The 24181-nt window shown below is 56.1% G+C and overlaps 1 protein-coding gene across 7 annotated transcripts in view; it reads left to right on the top strand.

Annotated features, from left to right (window-relative positions):
• The window catches only part of CFAP74 (cilia and flagella associated protein 74), a 78557-nt gene that overhangs the window by 47905 nt on the left and 6471 nt on the right, over positions 1–24181 (top strand). For all 7 annotated transcript variants that reach the window (XM_053899097.1, XM_053899098.1, XM_053899101.1 and 4 more), the window contains 11 exons: positions 4266–4430; positions 5602–5764; positions 12292–12368; positions 12909–13031; positions 16455–16576; positions 18922–19050; positions 19235–19322; positions 19852–20025; positions 20787–20920; positions 22697–22973; positions 23946–24044. In XM_053899097.1, the coding sequence (XP_053755072.1) occupies positions 4266–4430; positions 5602–5764; positions 12292–12368; positions 12909–13031; positions 16455–16576; positions 18922–19050; positions 19235–19322; positions 19852–20025; positions 20787–20920; positions 22697–22973; positions 23946–24044 (1551 nt within the window). The remainder of the gene's footprint in view (positions 1–4265; positions 4431–5601; positions 5765–12291; positions 12369–12908; positions 13032–16454; positions 16577–18921; positions 19051–19234; positions 19323–19851; positions 20026–20786; positions 20921–22696; positions 22974–23945; positions 24045–24181) is intronic.

The following is a 24181-nucleotide window of genomic DNA, read 5'->3' on the forward strand; positions in this document are numbered from 1 at the left end:
GTTAGTCTCTTAAAACAAAACGTGGAGTTACAAACCAAAGTGATGATAACGTTAGCTTTTAGACTAATACCTGCTTTAAAAAAGAAAGTATTAGACTGTGAAATCATGTAGAAAACACACGGTGCGGTTACAGACCATCGTTACGAGAGCTCTAGCTTCTATACTGCCTGTGTGCTCGCTTCGATGGGGCTGTATTTCCCCTTAATGTTTCGAGCGACTGTCTCTTGTGCAGGAGCGTCTCCTGCAGGGCTGAGTGCCCACGGGGCTGTTCGTCTGGGAATGTCGTGGTTTCTCCCTCACTTTTGAAGGACAGTTTTGCTGGAGAAGGGTTTTTGGTTGACGCTTTTTCCTTTTGGCCCTTTGTATACACCGACCCACTGCCCTCTGGCCTCCGAAGCCCCTGAAATCTCTCCGAGGCCTTGTGTGCTGGGTCACGTCTCCCCTGCGGCCCTCGGGAGTCTCTCTGTCTCGCAGCAGTTTGATTATGACGCATCTCGGTGTGGGTCTCTTCGGGTCCATCTTACTGGGAGTTTATAGAGCTTCTTTGATATTCATATCCCCTTGGGAATTTTGGGCCAGATTCCTCCTTTTCTGCTCCTGGGCCCCCTGTGATGGGACACTGGTCCACCCGCGGTCCCGTAAGCCCTACTCGCTTTTCTTCAGACTCGACACCCCCGTTGTCCTGTCTTCAAGTCCCTGAGTCTTTCTTCCCACCTGCGCTGGTGCTGCCGCCAAGACTAGTCTCCTGGTGACAGATCTCCCGGTGATGGACCTCCAGGTGACAGAGTTCTGGGTGACAGGTCTCCTGGTGACGGCTCTCCCAGCGACACGGCGGCAGATCACTGTGCCTTGTACCCGGGCACGACAGGGATTGCCACCTCCCCACAGAGCAAGGCTGCCCCCTGCAGCCCCTTCCTCCGTGGGGGGGGACAGGTCTTCGGTGACAGCTGTGCTTCCTCCGCCCGGGGCTCCGGGGGGAAGGCCGCTGATGTTGTTTTCTGCATGAAGCTGTTGCTTCTCATGTTCTCCCTCCTTCACTAGTGCTCCGAGTAAGGAGGGGTTGGAACAATTATCATTCCCAACGGCCGGTTAGCTTCTCTTTTTCCTGTTTTCTTGTGGATTCGTGGGTGTTGCGTGCTCTGCATGTTCCGATCGTATGGTCTCCGTTCTCAGCACTCAGGTCGCTCCGCCGTGGCCGTGGCAGCCCTGGGCCCTGCCTGGGTTCACACACGGCCCGAGTACCGTGGCCCGGATGGTGGCAGCCCTGCCGGGGGCTGCCGAGCCTCGCTGAGGCCGTGGAGAGCCGACGTCTGCTGTGGCCTCCCGCACCCCTTGCCGCGTGTACACCCCCTTCTCGCAGTGGCCCAGGCAGCAGGGCTCGCTGGGGACAGGCCCCCAGAAGGAGCACGTGCGTGCCGGAGTCAGGATTCACACATAGGACCCAGCGTGGTGCTCCCTGCGTGGTGTGGCCTCGGGCTCCTTTCTGAGCAGGCCCGGAGGGTACTCACCTGCTGGCCCGGCCCTTCGCCGAGTGCACACGAGGCCAGCGCCCTCCAGTCACACACCCAGCTCGGGTCGGAGTGCCTCTGGCCTCCACCGAACCATCAGGTGGAGCTGCCGCGACGAAGGCGCCCTAAGCAAGGACTCATCTCTGCCTCCGATGCGAGGGTCTGGGCTGCGCCGCCCTGCCACCCTCCACAAATGGCTTCCAAGCCACCATCCCTCCTGTCAGGTCCCCTGCACCAGCCGGAAGTGACCGTCGCGTGGTGAGCCCTGGCCGCAAGGTAGGCTGGGCAGTAGAGTCTTCCCAGGGCGGCTTGTGTCCCGCTGACGTTCAGGGCTCCATCGTGCACAGGAAAAAGGGAGAATGCCCCGCAGTGTCGCCCCCTAGCCACGCAGTCGCGTGTCATCACCTGTCACCCCCATGCTCAGAACACACCGGCCTCTGCCCAGGCCCTGCCTGCAGCCGTGGGAGCGGCCACCCTCCCATCCTGCGTAGATGTGGCTCCTGGAAGTCTGGTGACCTGTAACCAGGAGACGGGTCACCTGCCACCTACTCCATACACACGCACGCGCGCTCACACATCCACATGCAGACGCACACCCGTGCACACACGTGCACACCCACGTGTGCGCACAGGCTGCTCCGTGTCTGGTCTGTGGGAAGCTCTCATCTGTCTGCCGCCTCTGGTCCCGCGGGGGCAGAGAGGAGAGTGGGGCCCCTGGGTCTCCAAAACTGGCGGCCAGAAAAGCTGCCCGGGGTGGCAGGCTGCACACGACCTTCTTAGCCAGCGCCCAGATGGCCAAGATGCCCATGCCCACGAGGGTGGGGGGAGGTGTGCCCTGGGGGATGTGCCTGCACCACATTGATCTCACAGGGACGGCAGCCTCGTCCCCAGACCCTCTGAGCCTTACTGTGTCCACTCAGCCCCACAGCGAGGGGTGTGGTAGCTCGGCTCGTTTTGAAATGACTTTATTTTCTAGAATGGTTCTGGTGTTAACACAAAACATGCGATTCTGGCTGACTCCCCACCCAGGTTGCCCCAGAAACATCTTATGTAGTGTAGCATGCTTATTAAATTATTAACCAGTGTTGACGCATTATGATGATTATTAGCTGGAGAAGACACGATATTCACATTCCCTTAGATTTTACCTCACGTCCAATTTCTGTGCTGGCCTCACACCCCAGGAACGTGGCACGTTCCTTATGCTGCTGTTTTGCCGTAGGGTCTTTGCGGCTGTGACACTTTCTGGGACTTTCTCTTTGTTGATGACCTGACGGTTTGGGAGGGTGCCAGGCAGTTGCTGTGTAGAATGTCCCCCGCTGGGATTTGTCCAGAGTTTATCTCACGAGTAGACTGGGGTGGCGGGTTTCCGGAAGGCCGCCGCGGTGGTTCTGGCCGAATCCCATCAAGGGCGCGCACCGCCACCCAGCCTCGCGCTGTGACGTGGCCTTCACCACCCGACTTCTCACTGTGACCCTTCTCTGCCGTCCTCCCGCCAAACCGCGCTCCGTGGGAGGCCCGGGGCCGGGAGGACTGGACGTCCCTGTGAACCGCTTGGCACTCTTCTGTGAGGGACACTGATCTCTTCCTCGTTCATTAATCCATAAAATCGTTGATTTACTTCACTCTCTGGACCAGAACCAAATACGACTTTCTGTCGCTGCTCACACTTTTCCCGTCCGCACCGTGGGAGCAGCTTCGCCTCCCTGTCCCTCAGGCGCACGGTTACGCTGTGCTCGGAGCATTTCTCGTTGAGGACTTCCGTTCTTGCCAGACAACGCCCAGGGCTCACGTGCCCATCTCCTGTGCCAGCCCTGGAGGGAGACCTCCAGCAGCCCAGTTCCTCGTTCCAGATGGGGCATGAGAAAGTGGTGCGTGCGCAGGTGTGCCCGCTGCTGGCACGTCGGCCCTTCCACCCGCACCGACCGGACCAGCCTCTGCCCTTGCCTACCTGTGAGCTCCCGTCCGATAGCGGGGGCGGGGCTCCCGCACCTGCTGCCCGCGCCCCGGTCGCCTTCAGCCCACAGACCCCACTCTCCCCCGGAGCTGCTCAGCTCACACCTTTCCCGACTCCCTGTCATCGGGCGCTTCATCAAACTGACCGAGTCAGATCGTGCCCCTGCGCCCACACACAGTTGTCCCCACCGTCGCCCTCCCCTCCGAGGGGCCGTCTGTGGCCGCAGACAAAGGACGGGGACACGGCATGGTCTCCCAGGGTGCCTGGTCTACAAAGGGTCGCTCGCTGCTGTGCTCTGTGGTTTGGGCAAAGCTGTAATGACGCGCGGTCACCACTGGGTCACACGGAGTACTTTGACCACCCCTCCGGATCCTCTGTGCTCCGCCTGTTCATCCCTCCCTCCCCACAAACCGCTGGCATCCACTGCTCTCCCTACTGTGTCCTGAATTTTGCCTTTTCCAGAATGCCACACAGTTGGAATCATGCCGTATGCCCTTTTCAGGTTCTTAGTAATGTGCATTTGAGGTTCCTCCGTCTTTCCAGGGCTTAATAGCTCGTTGCTTCTTAGCTGACTTGACTGTTCAAAATTTGGACTCAGGAGCTCCCAAATCGTCACGCTTCAAGCCTATGATTTCTAGGACGCGGACCCTGTTCCTCGGGTGTGTAGAGGCCCCGCCTGGAGCCAGATGCTGACCCCGACCCTGAGCCCGAGTCCCCAGGGCCGCAGGGCCACAGGTGGGAGAGGAGAGCTGGCCGCAGACTCGGCGGCCGCCCTGGCTCATCCCTGGCTCTCTTGGCAGCTGTCTCTTGACAAGGAGCTCATCGACTTTGGCAGCTACGTGGTGGGTGAGACCGCCTCCCGGGTCGTCACGCTGACCAACATCGGAGGTCTGGGCACCAAGTTCAAGTTTCTTCGGGCATCAGAGTCCTGTGAGATGGACATCTCCCAGTCGGTCGCGAAAACAGTGAGTGTGTGGCCCGCTTCCGATCAGTAGCCGTGGCTACTCAGCCAGGGGCACGGTGTGATGCCGCCCCCGCCCACGACACAGCCCCGGCAGCGTAGAGCTGGTGGTGAGGGGGAGGAGTCTGTCAGCGCAGGGCTGGAGGAGAAGGGGGAACGGGGGGTGCCATCGTCAGGCAAAGTGGGAGAGACTGGTCTCCGTAAGGAGGACACCTGGAGCCACCTGGCAGGTGCGGTGGCAACGGGACACTGACCCCTCTTGAGGGTGCGGTGACTGACAGGGCGGTGGCCAGGAGCTCCAAGCCTGAGAGCCACAAGGGTCCACCTTTCTCCTGACGCACCTGTCAGGTCCCAGCACGGGGCGGGCAGCCAGGAGGACCTTTCCAAAGGGGCGAGGTGAGCCGCGGTCTTCTCCTGGGAAGGCTGTGCAGACATGCTCCTAAGTGAATGGAAATAGCCTGAGGGGCATAGGTGGGACCCCATCTGTGGAGGCAACTTCTGTCACAGCCAGGGGACGCTGGGAGGTCTTTCAGGGGTGTAGGGGTGAGGAAGGGTGAGAGAAACTTCCCACAGGAAGCCCTGAGCTGCTTTGCAGTTGGGTCCACTCGTTAAGGGGTCTCAGGAAAGACCCTGGAAGTGTCTCCCCTGAGGAGGGACAGGACCGATGGGGTCGGGCAGAGGTGCGAGGGGCTGGGGGTATGAACCCAGAGCAGGGCGAAGGGGTGGTGGGTGAGGTGGGGGGGCGCAGGCCGGGCCAGCTCTCAGGCCCGAAGGCGTCGGAGCTGAAGCCAGGAGAGTGTGGAGCAGGAGCCTGGGTCCCCAGCCACACGCCGGTGGAGGAGCCAGGCCTCCCAAAGGAGGAGGGCACACAGTGTGGCGAGCCGCGTGCCAGAGCCCGGCACGCGGCCGAATTCACGACTGGGTGTCGGTGTCCACGGGGAACAAGGAGGAGCCAGCCAGCCTGGGCTAGAGACAAGAGAGGCGGGGGCCGGCCCTGGGCCCCTGGGCAAGGAGGCCCTGCTGTCATCTGGGTGCCTGGCTCGGGACAGAGTGGGAGCTGGCGAGGGGATCACGGTTGGGCTTTCCACGTGGCCCCCCGACAACGGGGGTCTGGGCAGTTGAGTGGGAAAGGCAAGCAGGAAACTGCCAGTAAAAGTCTCATGTTCTCTTTTTAGAGCAGTCTGTTCACATATGAAGATAAAGGTATTTACGATAAAATCACCACCAGCTTTTCTGGGCAAAAGATTGAGGGCAATGAGTCCCCTCCCATAGACATGACAAGCCAGAAGGAGTCTGGGAAGCTGGACGGCAAGAAGCAGGAGGAGGGGCGCCCTGCAGGTGAGCAGGGGTGGGGGTGAACCGCGTTACGGAAGCACATCGAGCACCTGCCGGCCTCCTGGGAGGCTCTGAGGAGCCCACGCGCCAGAGGGCTGGACTGTGTGGGGTGTTTCTAGGGCTTCGATGTTAAACAACAGTGTATTAGAGTGTGTGTGTGTGTGTGTGTGTGTGTGTGCGCGCGCGTGTGTGTTCGTGTTCAAATAAACACTGCTTATGGAGTGGATTGACATTTGTAGTCATAGTTAAGCTAACGTAACATTTAAAGGAAATCCCAGCCTTGGACCCCCAGGTCGGCCACAGCAGGCTTGCTTTCCTTGTGGCTCTTGGGGGTCCTTGTTGGGACAGTTGAGGAGTCCTGCTCCAGGGGTGTAGCAGCTGGGTGGAGGGCGGGGGTGGGGCAGGGGAAAGACCCGGAGACTCTGCTGACTGGGTCATGGGGGCACAGGGCTGTCTAGGGCCACCCCGAGCCCTGCTGGTACAGGAGTGCCTATGACAGGTGAGGACAGTTCACAGAAGAGCCGGGAAATAGGCACCACTCCCCCCAGCCCCGGGCCGGTGAACTGGAGGAGGAAGAGCACTGCCCACAGGCCTGGCCTCGCCCCGACTCGCCCCCTTCTGCACCAGCAACTACCGTCGGGATGGTTTCCATCACCTCCCTGCCTCCCTGAACAGTTTCATTCGGCACACATCCAGAAACGGCAGGATTCCTCCGGTTCCAGCCTCGTAGGAACAGAGCCTCAGGCAGCCCGTCGTGGACGCTGCTGTGTAAGCTGTTCTTTCTGTTTCCGCGGCTGCGTGCCACCTGCTTCCGTGAGCACACCTCGAGTCACAGACCCGCCGGCCCTCGTCACGTGTGGGGCCTTCAGGGTGTGTGGCGGCATCCCCGGGACCACGGCTCCCTGCGCGTGAGCGTCTGCGAGGCGCATCCGCTGCTCTCCTGCTGCCTCTCTTCTTCGCCAGCGTTAAGTTCTTTTTCAACGTGTTTGCGCCGGTTCAGACTCCCACCAGCAGTGGTGGGACCGAGCAACCCAGCACAGCTGCCACCAGCCTGTCTGTGGAAACCGACAGTTGGTTCTCAAGTTCGTATGGAAACCCCAAGGACCTTAAATTTCCAAAACAATTCCAAGAAAGAACAAAGTTGGAAGACTCAGACGACATCATGTCAAGATTCATCTGAAGCCACAGTGAGAAGACAGTGTAGTGCTGGCCAAGGGAGGGACACGGAGACTCAGTGGAACAGAACAGAGTCCAAACACAGACCCACGCAAACATGGCCAATCAGACTTCACTAGGGATGCACAGGTAATTGCTCGGAGGAAAAAACAGTCTTTTCAACAAGTGAGACCTTAACAGTTAGATAAACATATGTGGAAAAAGTTAACCTCCATCCAGTCCTCATGCTATAAACAAAAATTGCTCAAAATAAATCATAGACCTAAATGTAAGACCTGAAACTATAAGCCTACAAAAACAAAACATAGGAGAAAATCTGTGTAATCACGTGTTGGTGAGAGATCTTTTAGAAGTGACATCAAAAACATGATTCATGTTTTAAAAATTACAACCTGCTTTGGAATGCAGCAAAAGTGGCTCTAAGAGGGAGGTTTATAGCAACACAGGCCGACCTCCAGAATCTAGAAAAGTCTCAAACAACCTAACCTTATAGCTAAAGGAACCAGGAGAAGAAGAATAGACAAAACTCAAACCCAGCAGAAGGAAGCAAATAATAAAGATTAGAGCAGAAACAAATGTTCTAGAAACTTAAAAAACAATAGAACAGATCAAGGAAACCAGAAGCTGGCTCTTTAGAAAGATGAACAAAATTAAGAAACCTCTAGCCAGACTCACCAAAGAGCAGGGGTGGGGCGGCGGGGACCCAAATAAATGAAATCACAAAGGAGAGAGGAGAAATAACCACCAACAGCACAGAAATACAATTATAACAGAATATTATGAAAACCTACAGCCAAAAAATTGGACAACCTAGAAGAAATGGATAAATTATTAGAAACACACAAACTACTAAAACTGAAGCAGGAAAAAATAAAAAATGTCAACACTCCAATTACCAGCAAAGAAATTGAGTCAGTAATCAGAAAACACCCAATGAACAAAAGTCCAGGACTGGATGGCTTCACAGGTGAACTCTACCAAACATTTAAAGAAGAGTTAATACCTGTTCTTCTCAAACTGTTCCAAAAAATGGAAAAGGAAGGAGAACTCTCAAATCCATTCTATGAGGCCAGCGTTACCCTGATACGAAACCAGATAAAGACACCGTTGAAGGAAAGAACTACTGGCCAACGTATCTGAAGAACACGGATGCAAAAATTCTCAACAAAACCCTAGCAAACCAAATCCAACACTAATTAAAGGAATCATTGACCACAATCAAATGGGATCTATTCCTGGGTTGCAACAGTGGTTCAGTGTTCGCAATCAACGTGATATGTCACAGCAATAAGAGAATAAAACCCATATGATGGTTTCAATGGATACGAAAAAAGCATTTGACAAAGTACAACATCCATTCGTGATATTAAAAAAAAAAAAACCCTCTGCAAATAGCTTTAGAGGAAACATACTTCAACATGATAAAGGCCTTACATGAAAAATCCACAACCAACATCATCCTCAGTGGGGGAAAATCTTGAGAGCTTTCCCGCTAAGGTCAAGACCAAGACAGGATGCCCACTCTCACCACTGTTATTTAACACAGCAATAAAAAGAAATAAAAGGCATCCAGATCAACAATAAAGAAGTAAAAATTTGACTATTTGCAGATGACATGATACTTTTATATAGAAAACCCTGAAGACTCCACCAAAAAACTGCCAGAACTGATGCACAAATTCAGGATACAAATTCAAGGTACAGAAATCTGTTGCATTTCCATACATCAATAATGAAGTTGCAGAACGTGAAATTAAGAAAACCATCCCATTTATAATTGCACCAAAACAAAACATTGATGAAAGAACTTCTCAAGATGTCACAGGGAAAGACATTCCACACTCATGGGTTGGAAGAAGAAATACTGTTAAAATGTCTCAATTACCCAGGGGGCGCCTGGGTGGCTCAGTCGGTTAAGCATCTGACTCTTGGTTTCAGCTCAGGTTATGATCCCAGAGTCATGGGATCTGGCCCCGAGTTGGGCTCTACACTGACAGCATGGAGTCTGCTCGGGATTCTCTCTCTCTTTCCCTCTGCCCCTCCCTTGCTCACGCTCTCCCTCACTCTCCCCTTCTCAAAATAATTATTTTGTAAAAAAATAATAAGTAAACATTTTTAAAAATATTTATTAAAAAAAATCTATACTACCCAAAGCAAACCACAGATTTAATGCAACCTCCACCAAAATGCCAATAGCATTTTGCACAGAATTAGAACAAGCGATTCTAAAATTTGTGCAGAGCCGGAAAAGACCCTGCGTAACTGAAGCAATCTTGAAAAAGAAAACCAAACTGGATGCCTCACAATTCTGGACTTCAAGTTACATTACAAAGTGGTAGTAATTACAACGGTGTGGCGCTGGCACAAAAATAGATGCTTAGATGGATAGGATAGGATAGGATAGGATAGGATAGGATAGGATGCCACAAAATAAACCCACAACTATATGGTCAGCTAACCTTTGACAAAGCAGGAAAGAATGTCCAACGGAATAAAGACAGTCTCTTCAGCAAACGGTGCTGGGAAAACTGGACAGCGGCATGCAGAAGAATGACACTGGACCACTTTCTTACGCCAGACCCAAAAATAAATTCAAAATGGATGAAAGGCCTAAATGTGAGACCCAAAACCACAAAAATCGTAGAACGCAGCACAGGCAGTCATTTCTCTGACACGGATCACAGCAACATCTTTCTAGCGATGTCTCCCGAGGCAAGGGAAACAAAAGCAAAAATAAACTACTGGGACTTGATCAAAATAAACAGCTTCCGTACAGCAAAGGAAATCAGCAACAAAACTAAAAAACCTAAACCTACCAAATGGGAGAAGATATTTGCAAATGACATACCCAATAAAAGGTTCGTATCTAAAATCTATAAAGCACTGATACAGCTCAACACCCAAAAGACAAATAATCCAACTAAAAAATGTATGGAGGACATGAACACACATTTCTCCAGAGAAGACATCCAGATGGGCAACTGACAACGTGAAAAGATGTTCAACATCACTCATCCTCGGGGGAATGGACCTCAAAACCACCATGAGATGTCACCTCACGCCTGTCAAGGTGGCTAAAGTCAGCAACAGGTGTTGGCCAGGATGTGGAGAAAGGGGACCCTTTTGCACTCTTGGTGGGAATGCAGACTGGGGCAGCCGCTGCGGACAACGGTATGGAGGTGCCTCAGAAACTTACAAATAGAACTACCCTACGACCCAGCAATTGCACTACTAGGTATTTGCCTAAAGAACACAAAAACACGAATTCGAAGGGGTACATGCACCCTGATGTTTACAGCAGCATTATCTACAATAATCAAATTATGGAAGCAGCCCAAGTGTCCCTCGACTGATGAGTGGATAAAGAAGAGGTGGTATATATGTACAATGGAACTTTACTCAGCCGTTAAAAAGAATGAAATCTTGCCATTTGCAACAACGTGGACAGAACTCGAGTGTATTATGCTGAGTGAACTAAGTCAGCCAGAGAAAGCAAATACCATATGATTTCACTCATAGGCGGAATTTAAGAAACAAATGAGCAAGTAACAAAATTTAAAAACGAAACAGAGAGGTAAACCAGGAAACAGCCTCAACTGTAGACAACACATTGATGGTGTGTGGGAGCTGCAGGGCCGGGGGTGAAATAGGGAATGGGGATTGAGGGGTGCACTTCGGATGAAGAAGTAAAAGAAAACAATTCAAAAATAAAAATAAACGTGATAGGGGCGCCTGGGTGGCTCAGCTGGTTAAGCATCCAACCTCAGCTTAGGTCACGATCTCATGGTTCATGAGTCCAAGCCCCACGTCGGGCTCTCTGCTGTCAGCTCAGAACCTGCTTCACATCCTCTCTCTCTCTCTCTCTCTCCCTCTCTCTCTCTCTCTCTCTCTCTCTCTCCCCCTCCCTCCTTCCCTCCCTCCCCTGCTTGCTCATGCACTCTCTCTCTCAAAAAAAATAAACACCAAAAAATAAACATTATATATATATAACAAAAGTTGTAGCTTGGACTTCATCAAAACTAAACATACCTGCTCTTCTAAGGATGCTGTTCAGAGAGTGAAGAAGTAAGCCACAGTTTGGCAGAAAATATTAGCAAATTACAAGTCTGGTAAAGAACATACCCAAACTACGTAGAGAACTTTGAAAACTCAATTAGAAAACAAATAACCCAGTGTATTCAGAGAGAGAATCCCAAGCAGGCTCCACACTGTCAGCACAGAGCCCGATGCAGGACTCCATCCCAAGAACCGAGAGACCACCAACTGACCCAAAATCAAGAGCCGGACACTCGACCGACTGAGCCCCCCGGGTGGGCGCCCCAGCTCTCCTATCGAACGGCGTCTTCACGCCAGAATCGCAGAAAGACCTTCTCACACAAGAGGAATCAGCACCTGCTTTCAGGGGCCTTCCCGAGAAACGGCCAGGCTGGGTCAGAACGCTCGCCCCACGGGTGGGGAGCATGGCAGCAGCTCGCACACAGACAAAACGAACTCACTGGCGATCGGGCTGTGACATTTGAGAGGCGATGTCGTAGACCTTCAGGCCTCGGTCCGTCCGCTCCACTGGCCACCAGAAGCTCCTCCCACCCCTAGGCCGCACCCCAGCGCCTCTCCCCTCCCTCTGCATCAGCCCTTCCCTCTGCAGGGCCTTTCTGTTCCCCTCCTCTGAGCCCACTCTCCTGTCCCCAGACCCTGAAGGGCTGGCTCGCTCCGTCTTCTGCTCCGACGCTCAGGCCGCTGTACCCCATGGACCACGCCCACCCAACTCCTCTTGCCGGCCTGCCCTCCCCTAGCCGGGGTCCTGAGCAACTCCGGCCCCCTCCCGCCCCCCCGCCTCCAGCTGCTGAGGCCATGGTGGCCACTGTGCGTGTCCACCGGGGAAGCCCTGCCCCGCTCTGCCCCTCCTGCACCACTGGGTGGCTCCTCCTTGCAGGGCAGGGCCAGATGGAGGGCAGCAGCCCCGCCTAGGTCTTATCAGAACGACAGCCGGGGGGGGGGGGGGGGGGGGGGGGGGCCTGGGTGGCTCAGTCGGTTAAGCGGCCGACTTGGGCTCAGGTCATGATCTTCCGTCCGTGAGTTCGAGCCCCACGTCGGGCTCTGTGCTGACAGCTCAGAGCCTGGAGCCTGTTTCAGATTCTGTGTCTCCCTCTCTCTGACCCTCCCCTGTTCATGCTCTGTCTCTCCCTGTCTCAAAAAATTAAAACAAAACAAAACAAAACAAAACAACGTTAAAAAAAAAACGACAGCCGGTGGTCCAGGAGAGGGAGGGACCAGATTCCCCGGCACCCCAGCTCTTCCCTGGCCCCCACGGGCTGCCCAGCCAGCCCTCTCATCTGGACTCCCTTCTCTTCCAGAATCAGAGGGAGTGACCATGAGCACTGTGATGACCGTACCTCCCAACGAGGAGCAGACGGAGATCTCTCTGGGAGAGGTCAGCCGGGCCCGCTGGCTCCCAGCCCCCCTTCCTGAGCCTCCCCTGCCCACCCCGCCCGCAGGGTGGCCCAGGGTGGCCCTTCCACTCGACTGGTCTGGACTCATAGCCTCTGCACAGTTTGCACTGTCAGTCAGCCTGCGGCCACCCCCGTCCCCCTGGGGCCAGGCAGGACTGGAGCAGCAGACACCATGTCCTGGGTGCAGGGCGCTGGGTCCCACTCTGAGAAGACACGAGCGGGGCCTCCCAGGCTAGAGCATGGTGTGCATGTGTGCGTGCATGTGTGTGTGTGTGTGTGTGCGCGTGTGCGCCCGTGTGCAAGGGCCCTGGGGCATCGAGAGAGCAGGTACACACACGGGCAGGAAACGTGCCGGGAGGGGTTCAACTGTGTTGCTGGGCAGTAAGTCCTCGAAGGGCAGGGCCAGGCCACCCAGGGACACTCCCCCTCACGGTGATGCTGCCTGCGGTGAGGACATGGGGAGGCGCCTTGATAGAAACGGGAAGCCTGGCTGTGTCTGCGTCAACTGTCTTCGCCTGCAGGTGGCGGAGGGGGAGATTGGCCCCTTCGGCTCCATCAAAGTGCCGGTCATCTTCACGCCCGTCATCCCAGGAGCGGTCTACACCAAGTTCAAGGTCGTGTTTAAGAATCAGCAGTGTCCCACGGTGAGTACCCAGCCTGGGTGCCAGGGTCCCTGCCACTCGCACTCCCCCGCCTGGACAGCCAGCTGGTGGCACAGATGGCCGGCACTGCGGCGCGCTGCGAACGTGCACGTGCTCCCACACCCGTGCGCGCACACGGAGCCCTTGCTCTCCACCGCTAGAAGCGCCTTGCCTGGTTTCCAAGTAGTTAAAATTTTTACTCGTTAGTTTTTATTATTTATTTACTTACTTACACGTTTATTAAATTTTTTCAGAGAACGTGATCTGCAAACTTTTTTATTTTGTTTTTATTTTTATTTTTTAAATTTTTATTCATTTTTGAGACAGAGTCAGAGAGGGGGCAGAGAGAGGGAGACACAGAATCCCAAGCAGGCTCCAGGCTCTGAGCTGTCAGCACACAGCCCGACGTGGGGCTCGAACCCGCGAACGTGAGATCATGACCTGAGCCCAAGTCAGATCTAATCCCAAGGCGCCCGAATTAGTTGTTCGTTGTAACCAAAGGCAAGACTGAGATTGTAGATGTGAGGCCGGCACCTGTCTAAGGGCCGTCAGCGGATTCAGGAGTTAGCTCGTTCCCCTCGGTTCTACCCTCCGTGCCTTCTGGGCGCTCGCTCCCAACAGACGGCCACTGCCGCTGCATCCTCGTCCCCGTCCAGCTGTGTTCCCGCCTGGCAGCCGGCCCCCTGTGCGACCTCCCGTGTCCAGTGACCACGCCCAGGCCCCGCCGGCTCCACTGGAGCTTGTGTCCGCCCACGCTGCCCGCGTCCCCTGACACCGTCCTTCTTGCCGGCCCCTCTGCCGTCTTCGGTCCCCGCTGGGAGAGCCCAGTGCCCCGGCACAGCCTGGCAGGAAATTGTTTCGCTCGGTCCCTCTTACTTCAGGCTAATTGTGTTACTTAGGGGGCCGTTGGCTCTCTCGCGGTTCTCTCGTCCACCCTGGCATGAGCACGTTGCTATTTATTCCATTTCCCCCTTTATCTGGAAATTCCACTTTCCATTCCACGAAGGGCCTCCCAAATCCCACGAGACTTTCTCTTCTCGTGTGGAGGGGCCCTCAGAGCCAGACGCTCGCCCTCACGTGCTGAAGACCAGACCACGGTGCAGCTTGGTCCCTTTTATTTACCCCTTTCCTGGCCCTCAGCTACTCAGGTCAGCTAAGATTTCCTCCCCCGACGCCCATGGCCTCGGGGGCTCCTCCCTGACACCCACCACCCGCCGCCAGGATGACGGCCACCTCCGCTCAGGGGTGACCATTTGATGACGTGTTCGCCATCACCTCATTCTCCTCGTCCCCCTTCTCCTCGTTAGGTGTCTCTGCTCTGGAGAATGAGTCGTCAGGGCTCAGGGATATGAGACGGCAATGCCTATTTATAACAGGAAGCCCCAGGCTTCGGGAAAACCCCGTCACCATACTGCACAGGCACCTCCAAACTCAACACTGCTCCAAGACATCCACAGTACCCATGGTGTCCCGCAACACTCCACAGGCCACACAGAGACCCCACAGGACCCCACAACACTCCACAGGCCCCACAGTGGCCCTACAGTGACCCTACAGGACCCCACAGGACCCACAACACCCCAGAGTGACCCCATAGGACCCATAGTGACCCCACAGGACCCCACAGTGACCCCATAACATCCCCACTGGACCCACAGTGACCCCACAGGACCCACGGTATCTCACAGTGACCCTGCAGGACCCCACAGTGACCCCACAGGACCCCACACCACCCCTACAGAGGTGACAGGAGGGAACAAAGTCTAGAACTTGGTGACCAAAAGCTCTTAAAGAAGCCGGCCTGACAGGGGCTGTGACCTTGGGTTGCGGTGGCCCTGCTGGGTAATCTGGGCAGCAGACACCCTGGCTGCTCTCCCTCCCTCTGGCCTCCCGCCAGCAGGAGTGGGGCGTGCGCGGTCCCCACGCCGTCATCCTCCCCAGCTGAGAAAGGGCCTGCATCCCGAGCCCCGCTGCCCATCTCCAAGGTGGGCCTCCCCCCTGGCGGTCCACAGACGCTGCCCACTGTCTCCGGCGAGGATGGCCCCAGTGAGGGTGGCTCTCCTTTCGCAGGCCTGTGCGAGGCTCTGTCACTGAGCCCGGCTGGACTGCCGCGTGGGGACTCCCATTGCGGGCAGCCCCCATCGTGGGCCCTCCAAACGTCCCTCATCCGTCCTCCAAGTCTCTGTCTTTCCTCCACCTGCCATGTCCCATGTCACCCTCCACCTCACCTGGCTGCTGACTCGGGTGCTCACGGGCATCGCCCTCCTCCTAACGGTTATCTGACGGCGCAGTCAGGCTCCCGGGTCTCATGACCCTCTGCAGGGGTGGCTCCATGTCATGAATCAGCCCGGCCACTTGCTAGGCACTCAGCCGCTCCCCCTACCTCGGAGCGATGCTACCTGCTTCCGCCCGAATCCCCTCCTGCCCCCCGGCAGCCCATCTTCCCAGCGGGTGCCGTCTTTGTTCCCCACGTTCTTCTTGTCTCTGGCGCCAGAGACCCTGTGGCCTCTGGCCTGCTCGCTGATGTGTTCTAAGTGTCACAAGTCCTGGGCTCCGTAGCCCCCACTCCATCCTGTGGGCAGGTGGCCCCGTCTCAGGCTGGGGGTTCTGGAGGAAGGCATGTGGAGTCCTCAGCTCACCACCATAGCAGCAGGACAGGACCTGCCCTGCCAGGGCCCTGCCCAGCCCGAGGGACACATGCTGTCCCTGCAGGACACCCACAGAACCCCCAACCTCCCCAGACCCAGGACTCGTTTGGCCGGAGGAGCCGGCAGCCGGGAAGGGGAGAGAAGTGGTTCCCACTCCTCCTCGTCCCTCGAGACCTCTGAGCCTCCTTTCTGTGTTGACTGTGACCGTTTATGGAGTGTCCATCCCATCGTGTGATGCAATATTCTGTGATAAAAGGGTTTTTTTTTAAACAGCTAAAAATGTTGATAATTACGAAGCTATGTGATGGGCACATGACAATCCATTATACCGTTCTTTTTTTAACGTTTCTTTACTTATTTTTTTGAGGGAGAGAGAGTATGTGTGTGTGAGCTGGGGAGGGGCAGAGAGAGAGAGGGAGAGAGAGAAACCCCAGCAGGCTCCTTGCTGTCAGCACAGAGCCCGATGCAGGGCTCAGACCCACGAACAGTGAGATCGTGACCTGAGCCGAAATCAAGAGTCAGACCCTTAAGCAACTGAGCCACCCAGGAGCCCCACCATTCTATCTTTTTATGTTTGAAGATTTGGATAATAAAAAGGATTGTTTAAATTATCTGATATGAAAACGGCCACAGAACTCCAAAACATAGTTGGTTTAAGTATGAAGTTCCCAGCACTCGTAAGGCTTGTAAAAAGCCTAGGCTGGGCTGTGTTGGCATTCTCTGTCACTGCCTGCTTTGCGGACAAAAGTGTGTCCTAACATCACACCTTCAAACTTAGTTATATTTCAGAGTCACAGGCGTTGCTATCGACGTGCCCGTGTGGGTGCCAAAGCCCAGCGTAGACTTGAAGATCTGCACGTACGACCGGCTGTATCAGGACTCCATCCTCGTCCACACACGGTGAGCCCGGCGGGCAGGGGAGCCCGGGAGCCCGGGACCCCTCCACGCCCAGGCCCTTGGCCCCTCGTGGACACAGACAAGAGAGCGGGGAGCCCAGCCAGGAAAGGAAATGTGGACAGAGACCTGAGGAAGGAAACGTGTTTTCAAAGGCGTCCAGACCAGAGCAGTCAATTCTAAATACTTTTTACCGAAGTACAACTTAAGTGGAGAAAAGAAGGCAAATGCCATGGTTAGCGCTCGGTGGGCGCTCATTCCCCAGACCGCCTGCTGCCGGCACCTGCTGACACCAGGCCCACCGGGCGTAGCCCGGCCCTGCTTCCAGCCGCAGAACAGCCTCGTAGGGGCGGAAGTCCTGCACGCTTCCTCTGTGGCCGTCCTTCCGCATAGGGGTCCTGTCTCAGCTTCAGGACCGCAAATGTCAGGGGCCTCGAGAGGGGCTCCGGTGGATTTGTTTGGGGAACAAGGGCTGGCCAGCCTCTGCCAGTCAGTCTATCTCAGGGTGCAAGGTGCAGCCACTTTCTGGGGGAGGGCAGGGAAAGAGGAGGGGGGCAGCACTCAGCCTGTGGGGTAAAGGAAGACCCCAGCTGCATATGCAGGGCGCGTGTGTGTGACAGAGTTGGCCAGGTGACTTGGTTTGGTAGAGACTCGAAGGGAGGCAGGGGCGTGGGGAGCCTCGTGGCGGAAAACAGGAAGGTTCCGGGTGAGCCCAGATGGGGGTGGGGCTCCCGGAGGCACTAACCAGAAGCAGGTGACTGTGTGTTTGGGGGCGCACGCGGCTTCCTCCGGCTGCTCTGGAGTCAGAGACGGACAAAACCCAGAGAAGCCACAAGGCCTGGTCATCCTGGGGCCTGTGGGGCCCAGCCTCCCCCAGAACCTTGGTCTGGGCAGGAGGCAGGCAGAGCTCCAGGTGGGTGGGGGTCCACCTCTGCCCCCACACCCCTCCAGGTCCTTGCACCAGGTGCCTGCCCGGCAAAGGTCTTCCCAATAAAGTCTCAGGTTTCTGAGAACCACCTGGAGACATACTTCGGTGGCAGTGTTTCTGTTTGTAAGAATTCCGGAGCAACTTCTTCCTCAGCATGTCTCTGGAGGCCAGGAGAACAACAAAAAAAAAAAGGAACTATTGGGACCCCGTCAGGATAAAAGCTTCTGCCAGCGAAGGAAACAATCAGCAAAACTAAAAGACAGCCGACAGAATGGGAGAAGATATTTGCCAACGACAGATAAAGGGTTGGTATCCAAAATCTAAAGAAATTATCCAACTCAACACCCAAAAAACAAATAATCCAGTGAAGAAATGGGCAAAAGACATGAATAGACACTTCTCCAAAGAAGACATCCAGATGGCCAACCGACACATGAAAAAATGCTCAACATCACTCCTCATCGGGGAAATACAAATCAAAACCACGATGAGATACCACCTCACACCTGTCAGAATGGCTCACATTGACAACTCAGGCAACAGCAGATGTTGGCGAGGATGTGGAGAAACGGGAACCCTCTTGCGCTGTTGGTGGGAATGCGAACTGGTTCAGCCACTCTGGAAAACAGTATGGAGGTTCCTCAAATAATTAAAAATAGAACCACCTTACGACCCAGCAATTGCACTACTAGGCATTTATCCAAGGGATACAGGTGTGCTGTTTCGAAGGGACACATGCACCCCAATGTTTATAGCAGCACCATCGACAATAGCCGAAGTATGGAAAGAGCCCAAATGTCCATCGATGGATGAATGGATAAAGAAGATGTGGGATATACATACAATGGAGTATTACTCAGCAATCAAAAAGAATGAAATCTTGCCATTTGCAATATCCACTACGTGGATGGAACTGGAGAGTGTTCTGCTAAGTGAAATTACTCAGAGAAAGACAAAAATCATATGACTTCACTCATATGAGGAGCTTAAGAGACAAAACAGATGAACATAAGGAAAGGGAAACAAAAGTAATATAAAAACAGGGAGGGGGACAAAACATAAGAGACTTATAAATATGGAGAACAAACTGAGGGTTACTGAAGGGGTTGTGGGAGGGGGGGGTGGGCTAAATGGGGGAGGGGCATCAAGGAATCTACTCCTGAAATCATTGTTGCACTATATGCTAACTAACTTGGATGTAAATTAAAAAAATAAATTAAAAAAAATTTTGGAGATGCAAAATAAAAAAAAGTTCCTCATCAGGAGATCTGCCCCTTAGCAAGCGAGCTGTGAAAACCCACTCGCCCTCTGCCTTGTGAGGGCAGGCACCGTGCATCGGTGGGATGTCTGGCCCGTGAGAAGTGTGTCTGTCCCGCGGGACCAGACGCACAGCGTCTCTTTGGTGTCCTTCCGTGTCCTGCAGGTCGAAAGCGGCCCTGCGTCTGAAGTTTGAAGTGTGCAAGGAGCTGAGGGGCCACATGGAGCTCCTGCCGGAGACGGGCTACATCCAGGCCCAGTCCTCCTACACCGTGCAGCTCAAGTTCCTGCCGCGGTGAGCGCCCGGAGGCCGCGGGGCTGGGAGGCTGGGGGAGCACATCTCCTGGCTCTTAGATTTCTTGTATTTCCTATCATTTGTAGCTCCTGTGTCACCTAAAACACACTCACAGGTCAGCTCTACGGTCGTTCTCCAAATATAAAGGAGAAAAGTACTTTTGAGCGCATCCCATCTCTTTCAGACACTCCCTCCCAGAAGATGCAGGGAAGTATTTCGACAAGGAAAGCAGAGTCCTGGAGGCCCCAATGACAATCCGGGTGGCTGACCAGGTCTGCATGGGACACTTCCCAGGAATGCTGGACACTCTTCGGGACCCGAGCGCCTCCCCCAAAAGGCAGGGCCCTGGCGGGTTCCGATGACCTGACCCGCAGCTCTGTCTCCCACCCCGGCTGCTGCTGCACAGTGGAGACGAGGAGGGGGGTTGTGGATCGGAGGGAGAGACCTGAGGGCTGTGCAGGGCCAGTGGGGCGTCCCCCTGGCACCTGAGCCCACACGTGCCCGGGTGCACACGGGTGTGCTCACGGCCGCACGTGCACACTCACAGTGCACGCGCGCGCGCACTCATTCCCTCCCGCGCCCCGCCCACCTGAGGCTCCTCCCCTCTTCTTTGGCACCTGCTTCCGTGCCCTCCCAAGTCAGGCACCACAGGGAAGTGGCCGAGACAAAGAGTCTCGTGTCTGGGAAAGGGCACACCGTCGGCTGCCAGGTGGACACAACGCTTGTGCCCTCCTTGTCGGTGGAAACATTTGCGGAGACGGATGGGCAGTGACCGGCGCCCCCTCGCCCTTTGCGCTTCAGATCAAGCCGGTGGGATTTACGGTACACGCGGTGGTCACCACCTCGGACCTGGAGCTCAGCCCCTCGGCAGTGGACTTTGGCCACTGCACCGTGTACGAGGCCGTCAGAACCCAAGTCAGCCTCTGCAACCTCTCCCTCCTGCCCCAGGGTTTTGGGTTCGTCGGGCTCCCCAAGGTGCCTCACTCGGTCGGGGAGGGGCACAGGGTGCGGGGACAGAGTCGGAAAGCTCTGGGGACGTACCGGGGCAGCTGCCACCCCAGGGTCCGGGCACCCAGCACCAGGTGGCCTCACCCCTCCCCAGGCCCCACGCCCACGCCAAGAGCCTCGGCCTGGCGTCTCCCCCTGCCCGTCCCTCTCCTCATCCCCACTGCCCGCACCACCGCCTCACCTCACCTCTCTCTGTCCCAGCCTCTCCCTCCCTCTCTGGCCCGCTGCCCTGCCAGGACTCGGGACTCCCCTCCCTCCCTTCCTTCCAGAACTCCTGCCTGCCTGGCCCTGCAGGGCAGCCGGGATGGGGCTCAGACCAGGCCGCCCCCCCCACCCCACCCACCCTCCACTTACATGCATGCAGACACACGTATGCATGCACGAACATCACACAGGGGTGTGCTCACGTACACGCACACGCTCACACATGCACATAGACGTGCTCGCATATACCCGTGATCACACGTGTGGTGACAGACGTGCTCACAGACATGCCGACACTCGCGTACACACGAACGCGCTCACAAACACCCACGTGCTGGTCTACGGTCGCTCCTCCACACACAGACATGCTTACACATGCCCGGACAGACAGACACTCACATCCTCGCAGACACACTTGCACGCACATGCGCTCACACCCCTGCCACGCGTGTCCACGCAGCCCCCGCGATAAGCCCCAGATCACCGTGTTCTCACTTCGGCGTCGACGGTTTTCCATCCGCCAGTTTGTGGACGTCCAGCCCAGTGACGGGTTTGGGACAATCCTGCCGCTGGAAACGCTGCAACTTGACGTGATCTTCCAGCCCACCAAGGCCAAGGAGTACAACTTCGAGCTCGTCTGCAAGTCGGAGATCAACCGGTGAGCCTGGCAGGCGAGGGGCGCGCAGAGGGCCCCGTTCGGCAGGTTCAGCTGGCTCCGTCCTCGAGCGCTGGCGGCCGGGCTGAGACACCGCTGGCTGCAGGGACTTCAGACCCAGGCACAGGCTCCTGGGATCCGGAGCCTCGCACGCCGGGCCAGCTCGCCCATCTGTGTGCGTGCGTGCGCGCGTGCCTGTGTGTGTGTGAGTACATGTGCAGGAGAGCATGGGAGCACACACGTGTGGACGTGTGTGCATTGTGTGTGGATGCACGTGTGGCCATGTGTGTGCGAGTGTGTGCGGTGTATAGATTGCCTGTCTGCTCTCAGGAGGACCTGGACATGAGCCCCACTTGTGCTGACATGCTGTGTGATGGGAACAGACCCTGGACCTCCCTGAGCCTCCCGTTCCCACCCTGACAGATGGGACGGAGGAAGTGGTAGGGAGAGAAATCGAACAGGATGCAGACCGGGTGGTCCGGGATGAGGGGCCGGTTCCTGTTGCTGCCCGAGACCATCAGTCCCCAGTGAGGAACGTCCTCACTGTCCTGTGCGGGTGTCCAGCCGGGCGCTGGACCGCCTCCCCACAGAGCCGCGCCGCCCACCCGCCTCTAACCCTGACTCTTCTCCTGTCCCCAGCTGCGTGCCAGCCTGTCTGGTCCTGCCTGGGGGCCTGGGCGGCCCCGGGTGGGGTCGGGCTGGCCAGGGCCCACGGGCCAAACCCTCTTCTGGTCCCGGGCATGTGACCATGGGCAGGAGCGGTGGCCACCCGGGATCTGACAGACTCGTGGGTGAGCAGGGATGAGTCCACGGGTGGGAAGAGTTGAGGGGGTGAAGTGCAGAGTTTGTGTATGTACTGAGTCCTGCACTTCATCCCTAACAATAACCCCAATGTCTCTCCACCCACAAGGATTCGTTTTAACATTTAGAGCCTGTGGTCACACGACACCAAAATGTGCTCATTTCAACATATGAGCAACATTACCATCACAGAGCAGTGTCGACATCAGCCTTTAAGGCATTAAAATATGTGTAATTAGGATGAAATCCAACAAGGAGAGAGTAGTAGCAGTCAGGGTTCGAAGATCTGGACTGTAAACATCCCACCAGCTAAAGTAACAAATATCTGTTCTTTTTTTTTTAATACATTATCTTATTTTATTCATATTCCAGTCTGATCACACATGGTCCAAGAACACTCGCCCACGGACAAACACACCCACACCACGGAGGTGTGTGGCCTACCTGTCTTTGTTTGAGACGAGTAATGACAGAAATGAACTCACTAGGGTTTTAGATTCCTGTGCTCGTATTTAAAGAGCAGTTTATCAGTTTTATTGTTGTAATGTTTATTTTTGAGAGAAACAGAGAGAGAGAGACAGAACGTGAGCAGCGGAGGGGCAGAGAGAGAGAGGCGGACACAGAATCCTACGCGGCTCCAGGCTCCGAGCTGTCAGCACAGAGCCCAACGTGGGGCTCGGACTCGCGAACCGCGCAGTCACAACCTGAACCACCCAGGCGCCCCTATCCGTTTTATTTTCAAGTGTCAATGAGTGTTTAACAAAAATAAGCCAGAAATTCCCTCCTCAGCAAATTGGGATGAAATTTTTGACCGTCCACTTTAAATGTGTGCAGGGGTCTGTGGTATTTTCAAAAGATAGTAAAATTCGTCAATGAGATAGCAAAGCCTGAGCCACCGTCTCCGTTGGAGGCCACCTCCCACAGCACACGGCCCCACGGCCAGCACCGCCTCTGAGCCGCCCACACCCGCTCTTCCAGGTGCTTCAAGCTGTCGTGCCGAGCCGTGGGCGTCCGCCCGCCCCTGGGGCTGTCCCACTACCAGGTCAAGTTTGCAGCCACGTCCCTGTACCACACATCCGTGGCCACGCTGTATGTCATCAACTCTCACCTGAGCATGAGCTCACTGACTCACTCCGCTCCCCGAGTCGGCTCCGAGGACATCTCTCCCGTGGGGCCCACGACCTTCGAGTTCCTGCCGCCCCCCGACTCGCCCATCACCATCTCGCCCTTGGTGGGGACCGTGCTGCCAGGAAAGGCAGGTGTGGGCCCCCCAGGTGGGCCGGGCGGGGACGGGGGAGGCCTGGCCCGGCCCCAGAGGCAGGGGCACCCGCGGGCGGCTGACCCCACAAGCACCTGCCTGGGGGCTCTGGCAGTTTGGACTGAGGGCACACAGACCCCCGGACCTCCCAGCAGCTGGGCACAGAGGGCCTGGTCACCAGAAGAGCAGGGTGTCCGTCCACCCCATTGAGAAGGGGTCTCCTGCCTCTGCTCTGCCCGACAGAGCTAGGGGGCCTGGAGGCAGTGGTTCCTCTCAGCCAGTCCCAGGGCCACCCCAGCCTCCTGGGGCTTGGGGTAGCTGCCACAAGGGCCAAGTAAGGAGGGGCATGTGAACGTGCTGGGGACTCCTGGACCCTGGCAGGTTTCAATTAGTGTGGTTCTTTAAAATGCGTTTCTTTAAATTTAGCCAATACTGCCTAAGTATGGGTCCCCAAAAGGGGTGTTGCAGTTGGCTTCTGTGCTCCCTCCCTTCCTCTCCCTCCCTCTTTCCTTTATTCCCCCTTTCCTTTATTCTCTCCCCCCAACCCATGCCACCTGCTCTGCCGCACGGTGTCCCGAGCACGGGGACACCTAGGATGAGCTTCCGTGGGGCCCGGGGCTGCCCCGCAGCTGCACCAGCCACAGAGACAGGTTAGGCTGGACAGCTGAACACGGTTTCCTTTCCCACTCGGGCCTCGTGAGCTGTGGGCGGGGTCTCCGTCGCCGGCCCCCCTACCCTACATGGTAAGAGTGGACTGGATGATCAGGCACTGGAACCTACCCAAGCCCCCAGGGGCAGTGCTCGGGGAGCACCTCCCTGGAAAGGGCCTTCACGAGCTGAAACCCCACAGGAGTGTCAGCGAGCCTGATGTGGGGGCACCCAGGGGAGGGGCACAGCGGGAGCTGAGGAGGGCGGGGCACCGGAGGGAGCCAGCTCCGCCCTCCGGGCTCGGGGCTCCTCTCTCTGCAGAGGTGCCTGGTCCAGGTGGCCTTCCGGCCCGTGCTCCCCACCAAGCTGATCCTCCAGGAAGCCCTCCAGACCCTGACCAAAGAAGCGGAGGTCAAGTCGGTACGTGGGGACATGGAGGAGAAGGGTGTGGGGCACGGGCTGGGGGGCTGAGGCTTCCTGCGCAAAGGCTTTCAGCCGAACACCGGCACCACTTGAGGCTCCGGGCCCCGGGCCAGCTTGCCGGCAGCACTGCTGGG

The sequence above is a fragment of the Panthera pardus genome, unplaced genomic scaffold (assembly GCF_024362965.1).
Source record: "Panthera pardus isolate Hobbes unplaced genomic scaffold, ASM2436296v1 HiC_scaffold_11, whole genome shotgun sequence".
Taxonomy (NCBI): domain Eukaryota; kingdom Metazoa; phylum Chordata; class Mammalia; order Carnivora; family Felidae; genus Panthera; species Panthera pardus.